The sequence below is a fragment of the Diplotaxodon limnothrissa genome, linkage group LG23 (assembly GCF_057381915.1).
Source record: "Diplotaxodon limnothrissa isolate DT_005_m linkage group LG23, D_limnothrissa_male_GT1.1, whole genome shotgun sequence".
In the NCBI taxonomy this organism is placed as follows: Eukaryota; Metazoa; Chordata; class Actinopteri; order Cichliformes; family Cichlidae; genus Diplotaxodon; species Diplotaxodon limnothrissa.
This window is the reverse complement of record NC_140617.1, coordinates 39,849,875-39,863,694: the sequence shown is the minus strand read 5'-3', so window position 1 is coordinate 39,863,694 and position 13,820 is coordinate 39,849,875. Positions and strand designations below refer to the sequence as shown.

Below are 13,820 nucleotides of genomic sequence, written 5' to 3'. Positions count from 1 at the left end.
CGTTTTTCTTATTTTTTTTCTTTTACTAGATATTTCCCCAACTCCTTCTGTCAGAAATGTCATAACTTCTCTAAGCAAATATCCCTCAGTTACAAAAATAGACTTTTCTTTTTTCATAAAATAATACACATAATTACTTCTCAGTGATATAATCTTTTTGTTAAGGTAAATAGCAAGGCTGTTTTAAAAGTAAATATTGTGAGAGAAACAGAGATGTGAAGCCTAGCACCATATTCCTCAACCCCCCCCCCCCCTCCCCACACCCCCCCCCCCCCCCCCCCCACCCACCCACCCACCTGCACAGGTACGACTCCTCCGAAAGCATTCGATGAATTAGGGGAAACCCACTACCCCCCACCCTCCCCATGTGTTTTCTGGACTCCAAGTTTTGCATATTCTGGTTGAGGCCAGATTCTCAACCCTGAAACTCAAATCCAAATCTTACTCGTCTCCCGAAGGCTGTGACTTGTATTCCCAACCCCATTAAAAATAAAAAGAATTAACCGCCCCCCCCCCCAAAAAAACTTTAGAAACTACACCAGCAAAACAAATGAAAAAAATAAAGGTAACAACGGTTTAACCGACACGTCTCACAGGCCTTCACTGCTTCACTTTTTGTACAAACTGAAAGAAAAGAATAAAAAACATAAAATAATAAAAATGAGTCCCAAAGAAAGAAGAAACAAGTCCCAAAACACTGTTGCTACAAAGAATTAGAAAAACGTATGTACAGGACCCTGTATTCCTCGACTCTCGGGGTAAATGATCATAGGTGTTGGCTTGTGTTACGTGAGTGTTTATACAGGCATACAAAAAAAGTTCTCCTTGCTTCTTCTTCTTCTTTTTTTGTTGATGTTCAGTTTCAATAAAAGCTCGAATTGGACAAAAAACAAACAAACAAACAAACAAAAAAGAAAACATTGCCACCACCTTCTCCAGCAGTTTGAAGCCCCTCCCCTCCTTCGGTTGTTTCCTGGTGCAAAATTCAACAGCAGCAAGTAGCTTAGTGCCATTTAGGTTCACCTGGCTCCTTTCAGGGTCTGAGTGCCAGTGGTTAGTCCTCCCTGTGACAGACATCATAAAGATCCACAGTCTATCCCGCCTGGCGCTGTCACCATATAACGCTAGATATACTGGTCTCTCTGGGAAGCAGCGGCAGCATGGCGTTGTTGCCGTGGGCCTCCTCCAGGCTCTGCTGCCGGGGTGACTTGGACTGCGGCCGCTGTCCGTTGATGAGCGTCATGGGGATGTTGCAGTAGGTGTGCTGGTTGCCTAGCGAGGACAGCGGCGGGAGCGTGCCGCCTTGTGGCAGGTCGTAGTCGTAGCTACGGTAATAGTGTTTCTGCCTCATCTGGGTGTGGCAAGAGTTGTGAAAGGTCGAGCGTAAGTCCGGGTGCGCCGTCGCCATGGCGGTGGAGGTGGCCGCCGCCATGGAGATGGCCGAGACGGTCTGGAGCTCCCCGAAGGGGCCCTGCTCGCTGACGTCCAGCACCTGCTCGTGGGAGATGCTCAGGGGCTCCATGCGCTTGAAGGGCATTTCATACAGCAGCTGCTTCCAGAACTTGGAGGTGAGCTTGTTGCTGGACGGTCCGCGCCACTTGATGACCGTGAGCATCTTGATGGTGTGTTTGAGGGCCTCCACTTCCTGGTAGTTCATGATGCCGCGCAGCTCGGCACACTCGATCAGGATTACTTTGATCTCGCCGGTCACCAGCATGTTGCGCAGCCGCGTCTCCAGCTCAAAGATGCTCCACCCCCTCCGCACCACATAGCTGGGGGTCATGACGATGATGAGCCGCTTGCTCTGGTCCACGCAGCGCGCTACGTCCTCGATGTAGGCTGGATTCACAGACAGAGAGACAGAAAAGTATATCTTTTGATGAATCAGCACGATCATATATAGACATTATTTGTTTCTGTTAGCCAGAGACTGTATATAAAAGATGAATGTAACCTCCTGCTCTAAAAACTGAAGCCTGTGCACAAGTCATCTGCAAACTCATCAGCTAGTCTAGAGCTTTTGGTTTTTGGTGCTTACAGTGTAGCAGATAATGGCTCATTCTTCTACTTTATGCAACAGGCATAATTTATAAATGCAAGTAAATATAAATGATTTAAAGACCTGAGTTATTTTCAAATTCTAGCCTTTCATTTCTAGATTCCATCTCAACAAAACTGTTCTATTTTCCACACAGACCTCAAATCTTTGCTAAAACATGATTGGTCAATAGAACGCGGCCTGCATGTGGACAACTGGAAATGAGGATACCTCTGACACTAAAAATCTCATTCCTTGCCTACAGATTATATACATTCATACACTGTTCAGTTTAAGGAACATTTTGAAATCAAATTAGATCTCAGTCAACCTACAGAGGGCAGAATTCAAAGACAGCTTGAAAATGAAAGGGAAAAAATTATCCCTAAGTCTAGTACACAAAATTGTACTCAGTAGTTTTTATGACACCCATGTGCTTGAATGCATGGCTGACAACACTGGGGCATGCACCCTAATGAGACCAAACAGTGTCCTGGGGATCTCCTCTCAGATCTGGACCAGGGCATCACTAAACTCCTGGACAGTCTGAGGTACAAACTAGTAGCGTGGGATGGACCAAAACATAGGCTACGTTCACACTGCAGGCGAAAGTGCATCAAATCCAACTTTTTTGACCCTATGCGATCCATATCCGATCATGGTATGACAGTGTGAACGGCACAAATCCGATATTTTCAAATCCGATCTGGTACTGAATCTGATACATATCCGATGTTTCAGAAAGCAACTGCTGTTTGAACGGTCAGGTCGCATTAAATCCGTCTTTTACGTCACCGACACAAGACAGACGCCAATTATCAGCTCCGGAGAAGCGCCCGATAAGACATCGCGAACGCTTCCTGGCCATCCAGTGTAGATGTCAGTGAAACTGTTGGGAAGACAACGTTGGAGAAACGTGAACATTTTATTTGTACTGTATAATCTGCAGATTCTGACAGAAGTCTGCAATCATCCTTTGAAGCACCGCTCCTCTCTAAAACAGCAATAAGGATAATTATTAGGTTATTTACATTATTATGTGAATAACAAAATAACTTAAAGTAAAAATTGGGAAACGTAAAGTCCGAAGTCTTTATATTAAGGACCATCAGTCAAACAATATTGTTGTGTGTGACGTCTTGTTTTGCGCATGCGGGCCGCTTTGAGGGTTCACACTAGAGCGCGTTTGCTGTCGCATTTTATTTGTAGTGTGAACAAGCAGACAAAAGAATCGGATTTGATCAAAAAATCGGAATTGAGCATTAAGACCTGCAGAGTGAACGTAGCCATAATGTGCCAGAGGTTTCGGCTATTGGATGTGAGCATGGAGACCAGTCAATGGAATCAATTCCTTCATACTCCAGGAACTGCCTTATTACTCTTGCCACATGTGTCCGGGCATTGTCATGCACTGGGAGGAACCCAGGGCCCACTGTAAACAGTAAATGAACTGGTTCTTATTTCGCGCTTTTCTACTCTGAGTGCTCAAACCTGCTCTACCACCTGAGCTACAGTCACTCTACCAGCGTAGGGTCTGACAATGGATCCAAAGATTTCATCCCGTTGACTAATGGCAATCAGAGTGCCGTTACCTCACCTGTAGAGGTCAGTGCATGACGCAGTACTGACCCACTACCAAAACAGTCTATCTGGATGATGTTACAGGCAGCATAACATTCTCAAAGGCTTCTGTAGACCCTTTCACGTCTCTCACATCTTCTCAGGGTGAACCTGCTGACATCTGTGAAAAGCACAAATTGCCAATGATGGACCTGCCAATTCTGCTATTCTGTGGCAAATACCAGTCAGGTATGATGGTGGGCAGTGAGCACACGGCCCACTAGAAGATGTCAGGCTCTCAGACTGCCCTCCTGAAGTCTGTTTCTGATTGTTTGGCCAGACACATTCACACCAGTGGCTCTGGCAGTGCTCATCCTGTTCTCCCTTGCACAAAAGAGACGATACCGATCCTGTTGATGGGTTAATGGCCTTCTATGGTCCTGTTCAGCTCTCCTAGAGTAACTTTCCATCTCCTTTGATTGGGAGGTAAAGGAGTTGGACTACCTGTGTAACCTCTGTGGGGTCCAGCTATTGCCTCATACTACCACCAGTGACAATGACCCTAACCAAATGCAAAGCTAGTGAAAAAAAACAGTCAGAGAAAGTTAGGAGAGCAAAAAATGTCAGTGACCTCCACCTGTAAAACCCTTCCTGTTTTGGGGGTTGTCTCATTGTTGCTCCTCTAGCACACTTGTTAATTTCATTAACACCAAAGCAAAGAAACAACCAGGAACAACTATGGTTAGCTGACTCGACGCTAAACTTTGTTTAAAAAGTATTCCTTTAATTTTTTTGAACAGTGTATTTATGTAGACCTTTGTTTAACGAGATCAATGCAAAAATGTATTAAACTCGTCAATTCAAACAGCCTGCAGGGGGCAGAAGCCTGATTGTTTCGAAGTCGACACAATACAATAATAAAATAAACATATTTTTATGGTCTCAGGCACTGCTCTTATTTAATTGATTTGATTTGATTGAAATAACAACACAGCGACACCCAAAGCGGTCAACTGCAGCTTTTGCTATCCAGCAGTGGCTACATCCATCTTTTACACACAGTCCAAACATTAAATCCATTTCTATTTTTAATTGTGCTCATTTGTTCAATCGAAACAAACTGTAATTGTACATGAAACTACAGAGAGCTAATATGTGATGAAAATATGCTGAAACACATTACACAGGCTATTTGAAGAACTCTCTTGGCCTCATAGCGGCTTCTTACCCAACAGCTTCCTTTTTATCAAAATTTCAAACAAACAAGTCCAATTACCAGACGAAAAAGTGTGACGTTTAGGGGGGAAAACAAAAAAGACCGAAAGCTGAGGACGTGAAACAAACATCACACATCTGACAGATTCTAAAATGTATCGCTGCTAAATTATTCCACCATCTGGCGTCAGGATACTGAGGCATAAAGTGAAGATAAAATAGATTTGTGATTATAGATCCTCACTTAAATAAACAGCTATAGTCTATGCCGCATTTAATAAGAAGATGTACTTGTAGTAACAAGAGGCTTTAGATTCAGAGCTTAGCGAGACACCACTGTCAGCTTCGACTCATATCTATCATATACAGTAAATACAGTATTGTGTTTAATCAGCTGCTTGTGTTGTGATGAATGGGAAGAAGTGTTTCCACAGACCTGTCCTCTATGTGTGTGCAGCTAATGCTTCCTTTTAGCCTTTCTTGGCCGAGACAAAGACCAAGTGTCTCCTCACTGGAAGTTAGACGGGATTAACTGGGCTTTACCTCCCAATCAAAGCCCATGACCCTTGTGTGTGTGTGTGTGTGTGTGTGTGTGTGTGTGTGTGTGTGTGTGTGTGTGTGTGTGGGAGAGAGAGTATCTCGGCATGTCTGCTGGTCTTTAAGAGACCAGCAGACATGAGAATGAGCTGCTTCTTTCAAGTCGCTCTGCCCGAGGCTTTGCGATGAGAGCGATCTGATTAGAGTAAACTTAGATTTGAAGTCGCTCTTTTCATCGACACAACAAGTTGGTCTCTTTACTGTTTGGTAATTGGTCCTCATGGGCTAATTTGCCACAATGTGTCCCTGAAGCTTAAAGTCTTCACTTTGGGTTTATTCAGTTTAGGTTAAACTAAGTTTTTCCATCTTATCGTGACTAAAACAAACATGAAGGGATAAATAAATGGATACAGTATCATTAGCTAATGAGTAGAAGATTCATTTTAATGTTTTGAATTGATTAAAGTGAAAGTAAATCTGCCCTCTCGAGGGTTGCGGCGTGATAAAACTTTATAGCTTTATAGATTAAATCCCCCCTTTCAGAGATTTTACAAGCTTTACAATCAAACTGTTGCATGAGCAATAATTGATTCACATCTGCATAAAACCTAAATTACACGGGGCAGGAAATCACAGTGGCTCTGCTCTCGATTGTTTGTCTCTGAAAGAAAACAATAATAATGTTAAAAAAAAGTCTAAAGTGCAAATAGCCCAGATCAATAAGATTAGCTATGTGGGAAATAAATGTCTTCCTACTTTGAGTGTTTTGCAGCAGATGCCCCTCCCACTGCCCCCTAACCAAAATACACAATTTCTGTAGAAAATTACACCTCAATTTCACTTCTTTTTACTGCAGTCGGATATTTTGAGCTTGAATACAATTTTTGAAAACATTTTGTGACTGACAACCTCAGTCCAGCCCATCTAATTTAAAAAAACACAATAAAGAAACATGCAGAGGAAATGAGCTGTGTTTATTCTTATGCATTGGTAACGCTTTATACTAATGGACACAGTAACTTACACAGTTACTAATACGTTTATCAGCTGTTCCAGAATAAGTACTGATCCAGAACTTAAAAATGAAACAATAAGTAAGAGGGAATAATAAGGATATGAACGGTGCCGTTACCGATATTTGATGACTTAGAAATTTGAAACGCTGCTATTGGAAGATTTTTTTTTCTCTCTGAGACACATATAACATAAACAGATTATTTATTTTCTCATTCATACCCAACTTGGCTCTGATTAGTTGGCTGCTGTGTTTGTGGTGTTACAAACACACATTAGTTACAGGAAATTTACAGAGCGGTGGACAAACTATGCAATGTCAGCACTCCTGAGAAGGATGTAGGGTGTTTCTAACATCTTCTTTCATTTTATAATTGTTGCCAGTCGCTATAAACACAGATACTGATAGACTGAAAGATAGCCAATATCAACCACTAATATCGGCCTGTTAATAAATTGGTCAGCTCAACAGATGACGCGCTAACATGTAGTATTTCTCAGCTCAATGCTTATTATCTATAGTGAAATTCTGGACCATAGTGATTATAAAAACTTTGAAAAATACTAATTAATGATTAACAAGATGTCAGGCTACTGATTCCTCATGTTTATGTCCTTTATTGTAAAGTGTTACCAAAGACTGTATAAGCTGCACTCAATGGCTACTACATAACTTTTAAATGCTCTCAAAGATCAAAGATTTATCTAAAAACAAACATTTTTTTCAGTCAGAACAATCATGTCAAAGCCTTTTAATACAAAGTGCAGCCACAATCACTTTCTACATTACTGATCTGATCAGAAAGTCTTTGTCGGAGTGTGTCGGCACGAGCGTTAAAGATCTGGGGAAGAAGTACCTCTAAGTAGTCTTGTGTCATCCTGGAAATGATCATTGGTGAAACCTAAACATAGATATTTACATTCAAAGGTCGATTAAAAGATTCGCAGAACATTTGTTTACATTAAAAACAATTGTGTGAATGCGGGGACATGGCTCTGGCATAAACTGTGTTTCTCCACTGATGCGCTGGTAGCGATTGTGAAACGATAAGCACGCTGATCAGTTTATTCCAGTTTAATATGGGACACGTAGCATAAAAAAGCAAAGGACTTGGACATAGTTCAGCCAAGACTTGTTACTTCTGGTATATGTTAAAAAAATACTCAGTGTGCACTAGATGAGTATGTCAGAAACGTATAACAGTGGTATAATACGTTCACCCAGCATACTGTGGCATTACATGTTACAATCAGCAGCTCAGGAGAAAGATTGTTGACACACGCTGACGTCCCAAATGGCCAAACTGTGTTTATCTATAGCTGTGGATTACACTTTATTATATCAGCTGTTGAGATGCTAATACATTCCCAATGGGAGCTAAATGTTTATACATAGACATGATAAACCAGCAAGCTGTGCCACCGAGCTGCAACTGTGGCAGATGTACTTCAGATTTCTCTCCATCCTTGCATTTTTATGCCATTTTTCCCATATTACAACAGTCCCCCTGTATGGAGCATGTAATCACAGCAAGGGATTTGGTTTACAACCTTTGCACAATTCCACTGAGGAGGAGCATAATTAGTAATGGTGCTATGTGCAGGAAAGACAGGCAGTTGCAAGTATTCAAACGGATGCTAATAACATCATGATACCGAGCTCATCTTTGCGATCAGTTAATCAAAGATAAGCACAGGGCACGGTGAGAGGCTCCATTAGAAATATACTGTGGTAAAACATGCATTAATATCCATGCATAAAGAGATTTTTGATTGTACGGCTGACATCGTTACATAGCAGCATGCAGAGGCACACTTTGTATTGAGCTGGATTAGAAACATGGACCGTAATAACAGGGTTGACTCCTCCTGATAATTATGTTGCATATGTGATATAGGTTATTATGCCTCCCACAGGCTTAAAATGGTGCAGATCATGCACTTTAAATGCTAAAGCAGATAAATAATTAACCAGTATGTACAGCCCTTGCCTAGCATTTCAATGTTTTATGTTGCCTACTTGAAGTTATAATTTATATACTGTACCTTAATCTACTTATTAAATCAAGAATATACATAAAGTAGAAATATGAAGTGGAATAAAATTGAAGTAAAGTACATGTACTTTCATATATCCTGTTGACAACTGGTTGGATACTCACATTAAAAGTGGCTAAAGTTTCAAATAATTATGCCTCAAAGTGTCTCAAAACAATTTATGTGAGCCAAAAACTCGGGCTTCAGACACCGTTAAACACATGATTTCAAAGGTTTGGTCTTGCTTTGTTCCGTTGTAACAGACAGGTCTGTATAACAAGGCAGAGCTTACAAGCACTGACTGCGGAAGCCAGTCGAGGGGCAGCCTATCAGAAGACACAGCTTGTTTTGGATTGAAATGTGGAATAAAGGTTAAGTTTACGATAAATAAATAAAAGTTGAGCTAAATAAGAATTCGTTTTTCTGTTTAAATAATCAACAACTGTACAACCAGTTTTTCACTGATCAGTTTTTGTATTTGATTCATTAAAATGTTATGAAAATGTTTAACAGGGGTGGACCCCTCAGGCTAGCCAAGCTAAACTGCAGTCGTTTTTTCAGAGGCACTTGTAACATTGCTGGCAAACTTTAAAAGGTTCACGGAATTGTGCTTAAAAATCCTCGTAAGTCGAACCCTCGTTCTAAGGTGCCTTTCCAAGATCACCCCCTAAAATAATCACATCGCATCGTATCAAATATTGCACATCCTTTCATATTGTATCATATATGCAACCCAAAGTTACTGCACACAGGATTAATGGATACAATTAAATGCCTTTTTTATTTTTTATAAATAGTGCAAGTGGTCGCTGCCTTAGATACAGCTTTTAATACTGGAACACAATTTTCTGACTATGAGCGAAATATTTTGAAGATAACTTAATTCATGGTCCCCTTATAAATAATAAAAAAAATAGTATTATTTTAGAATTCTTGTAATAAAATTTTGATCCAGCAGGTTTTTAAAGTGGGTTTGGTTGAGTTTCCCTTCAGGTAGAAGCAGTTAAATAGTCAACCTTTTATCCCTTAATTTTCATATGTCACAATCTTGATTCACTATTTTATCCATCTATTCCATTAGCAATCCATTTCATATCCCCATCTTTGGTGCCCTTTTATTGACTACATGTAGTGCTTAGACGTTACACGAGGAAGTGGTTTCTTTTAGGAGTATAATACTTAAAGAGGTTGTTCAGAACTGAACTGGTACTAGCATAATTCGTTTCTTGCTTACGTGAGGTTGGGCTAGCTATGTCCCATGATTTAATACTTAGCCATATATTCTCTCTTATAAATGTTGCCTTTAAAGGAAACTAAAGACTAAAACTGAAATTAAATGAATAAATAACACTAAACAAACTCTAAGCTACAACACTTTTAGCATACTCATCAACTTTTGCTCAGCCTTTGGTTATAAAAGCTAAGTTTATAAAGATCATATGAAGCAATGACGGCCTCGCTAGTCTTTGTTATGCCACAACACAAACGCATAACAGAAAATAACAACAAACAAGGCATCACCACTGCAGCGACAACAGCAACACGAGCAACACCAAGCGACAAGAAAACATTCGACACAACGTGACATCGCCGTGAGAGAGAGAGCTTACTTCCTGTGGGGATCAAGTCCCTGTCTGGAATGAAGAGTTTATACCCATAATGCTTCTCCAGCACGTCGGGGAGGATCTCCAGGGCAAAGCGCTCCTCCTCTCGGGTCTCCTGGCTCCACTGGTCCGGGTCCACTTTGGTGTAGGACAAGTAGGCGTCGTAGTCCTTGTTATCTGCAGGTAGAGCAGGGGGTTTGGGGGGGGGCAGACACTGACATGGGTGAAACGTGCCGGCTCGTGTTACACCTGGCTAATCAGTGATGCATTCGTTGCCTTCAGATCCTTTAAACTAGAACCTGTCATTTAGTTTAATAAAACCTGCAATCAAGCAGAAGCAGAGACAGAAAAATGAAGCCTCGGTCTCAGCACAATGAATACTTGCAATAAAAAGCTCCCAAAACCACTTTGCTTCAATTAAATGTGTATACATTTTATGATTTCAACATAATGTTTCCTACTGTGGTCAGCAAAATTATGCGCTGTTATACCCCCAGATGCTCAAAATCTATTTTCACACTGGTATGCAGGGGAGCTATTCATTCACTGAGAGACTTCACCGAGACAGGACGCCTCCATTACACTGACCTCTGGGCACCTCTGCCCATCTGAGTGCTTTTCATTACTGCTCCGTCCCCACTGACGAATAATGTTGCCTTGATAGCTACTTTGCCCACTGCAGGCAAAACAAATTAGACTCCAGCCTGAGCTAAATGCCCGACGCGGCCTGCTAGGCCGGCACATGGCACGGATCCATCACCTACATGAAAGCTCTGATTGATGACGGATTTGAAAGGACTGAGAGGAGGAAAGACTTAACGCTTAATCTTCTTAAACAGGAGCAGTACTGTACGGTGAGTCAGGAGAATGAAGGACATGTCAGCCACTTTTTTACTCTGAACCTGATCAGTCATTTCAAAAGAGGTCAACAGGTTTTTAACCATTAAGTATGAAAACATAATAGCTTTTTATGTACTTTGCAGTTAGCAAAAACACATGAGCCGGTTTGAGCTGGTGAACTTAATCATAGCCGAGATACACTGATATTTGCAGCTTTGTGGCAATGGTTTGACAATAATCTTTTTTGCTTCCACTCCCACTGTGCTACACGTGGAAATGAAAGCCTGTTTGGTACGGAAGAACTTCAGCGACCCGAGTTTTGTGCAAGACAGACCACGCTCTGTCTCCTTCCCAACATTTTATAATAGATTTATATCTATAATAGACAATTTCACAGTTCAAATGTAGAAATTAAATGTTTTTGTGCAGGTCGGAGTAAAGTCCTTCTCATTTTATCCACAGCCTTTGGGGACGAAAACGTAAGAGAAAACATCAGAGAATGCAGTTCCTCTAATGACCACTTGAGGGTGCAAAAATGCACCACTCCTCATAGACTCGCGTATTAAAATGACCAACTTTAGAGCAGAAATAAATGATGCCAAATGACTGTTTGACACAGGGTAAAACTTTAAAGTTGGGTTTGGGATATTTGGTTTATTTAAAAGGAACCCCGGCTTTTTAGACATGTTTGCGCTAAAATATGCACTGTGCTTTCAATAATATATATGTGGTGTTAAAATATGCCAAATGTTTTCCTTTTAAGCACATTTTATATAAAAGCGATTTACCAGTAGGCCGCCATTGTTATTTTCTTCTCAATGCACTCTGGGTAGTGACGTCATACGGTTGCATCGCATTGAGTTCACAGTTAGCGACGCACTGGAAATGGCTTCTGTTCAACCTTTCCAGTACTTAGTTTACATGAAGATGAAAACAATCGGTCACACGAGGACGCGAGAGTGGGGGAAAACTACTGGTGTCTATGCGGCTACTGAGAGCTTTTGTTGTAAAGAGCTCAATTTTATGGCAGCAGCTATCCATGGTATTGCATAACCGCATGATAAAAACATTAATAGAATTCTAATTTTTATTATACAGTGAAATTACAATATCGTTATTTTTACAGATTCTCCATGCAGCACAGTGCACCAAAACTTTTAAGCCATATGTCTTAATCCAGATGTTCTTTGGGCAGCCCTTGTTAGCCTCCATGACCGGTATAGTGCTGGTCTACCAAGTCATAACCAGGTCACTAATAGGCAAGTTAATTAATACGGCTGCTACACTATAGAAAACAAAACGGGTTAGCTGAACAAAAGCGCCTATACTGCCGACAACCAATACACGTCATCGTCCCAGAATACATTGTGTGCACAAAAACATGGCCGCTCCCACGGCTCCAAAAATGAATTAATGAATAACGGAAAACTCCTCAAGCATGTTTTTATGTAGTGGAGATCATTTGTAACATATTTAGAGTAACTTGTCATAATAGTCGGGGTTCCTTTGAACTATTCACAAGGTACCGGTGTCTGAGCACCTATGTGCGCTTCATATTATCCCAACTCCACCTCTCTTAAATCCTCTGGGTATAAAATAGAAACCATCTGACCCCCAACAAGTTTTGACTGGTGAACTTTTGTGACCTTTGGTGTTTACTCTGATAAAGATCAGCTCCAGTGCACGCCATATTTTTGGGCTTATGAAAATAAAATCATCAGATTCTATATGCTTTTTTATTCACTAAAAAGCATCACATCCGCACCACAATAGGAGGAAAGCACCATAACTGGGACACTCTGCTTGCATCTCTAATGAGTTTACCTCAAAGGCTGCGTTCACGCTGCGGCTCAGAGTTTTTGGAACTGCGAGTTCCTGTCTTAATTATGACTCGGCTCCCTCTGCTTTATAGTGGCCACCTGCAGCGTAGCAGCCATGTGGCGATGATGTTTAGTGTGTTGGAGAAGACAGGAGCAGAGAACGAGAGGGTTCAAGAGGAGGCAGTTTGGGATCAATTCTCAGCAGAGCATCACATTTTTTTATCCTTTAATATCCTCTCCATCCCACACTCCTGCTTCTCTCTGGACTGAGAGACTGTCAACAAGATTCACTTGCATCCCAGCGGGTAATCTCGATATTTGGGCTGGCGCGCACAACTCTTAGGTGACGCCTCGTAATTAATCCAACTTGTTTTTTTTGTTTTTTTATAACATGCAATTCATTTCACAGCGTCAGGGACATGTAAAAATAATTGAAATGTAACCTCATAATCACTCAGTATAACTAACTCTGAGGTTTATGTTCTGCTTCACAGAGACATAAATCTGCTTGTTTTTCTCTAGTAGCTTTTAAATGAAAGCTGTGTAGGCAGATCAAGGGCTATTTTAGTGGAGATGATTCATGCATCTGTTGTGAGAAAGAGAAAGCAGGGGAAGGACGAAAGCACGGGGTGAATCTAGGAGGTGCACTGATCCCCTGTTCGCTTGCGTTTCGATAGCTCGCTTATAGGAGGCTAGTGCTGTTCATCTGAGGTGTGCAACATATTTTTAAAATATATATCATCAAACAAACAAACAAAAAAACGCATCCGAGTCTTTGCTTCCTTGTCCCACATGCTGACTAACTTCGGCACGTGTGCTCTCTGTGTGCGTGGAGTCGGGGGGGTGCGTACGGGCACGGGGGCTCACAGTGAACTCTTGAACTCGCCATGGAGAGTGCCAAGAGAGTTGGAGGCGTAATCTCTGGGATATCTTTTGGCTCCATTACATTTAATGGAGAGTAGATTGGAACGTAACACACACACACTTAACTCTGTGCTTGAGGAGACACATGGCCTGGACTGCTAATGAGAAGATGACTCTTTGTTTTTAAGTAATGCTTTGTTTTTCATAATTCAGTATTCACTGAAATACTGCAATTCAATTTTTCTCAAAAATATGCCTTTGCCCTTGGTGTTTGGCTTGCATGCATTGCCA

The 13,820-nt window shown here is 41.2% G+C and overlaps 1 protein-coding gene across 2 annotated transcripts in view; it reads right to left on the bottom strand.

Annotated features, from left to right (window-relative positions):
• Positions 1–1,111: 1,111 nt before the first annotated feature.
• Positions 1,112–13,820, bottom strand: part of LOC146608654 (interleukin-1 receptor accessory protein-like 1-B) — a 308,683-nt gene continuing 295,974 nt past the window's right edge. Inside the window, exons 9-11 of one of the 2 annotated variants that reach the window (XM_085347253.1) lie at positions 10,012–10,182; positions 7,222–7,266; positions 1,112–1,839 (exon numbers count right to left, since the gene is read on the bottom strand). In XM_085347253.1, coding sequence (XP_085203379.1) covers positions 1,112–1,839; positions 7,222–7,266; positions 10,012–10,182 — 944 coding nt within the window. The remainder of the gene's footprint in view (positions 1,840–7,221; positions 7,267–10,011; positions 10,183–13,820) is intronic. The other variant, XM_085347254.1, reaches the window with a different exon arrangement.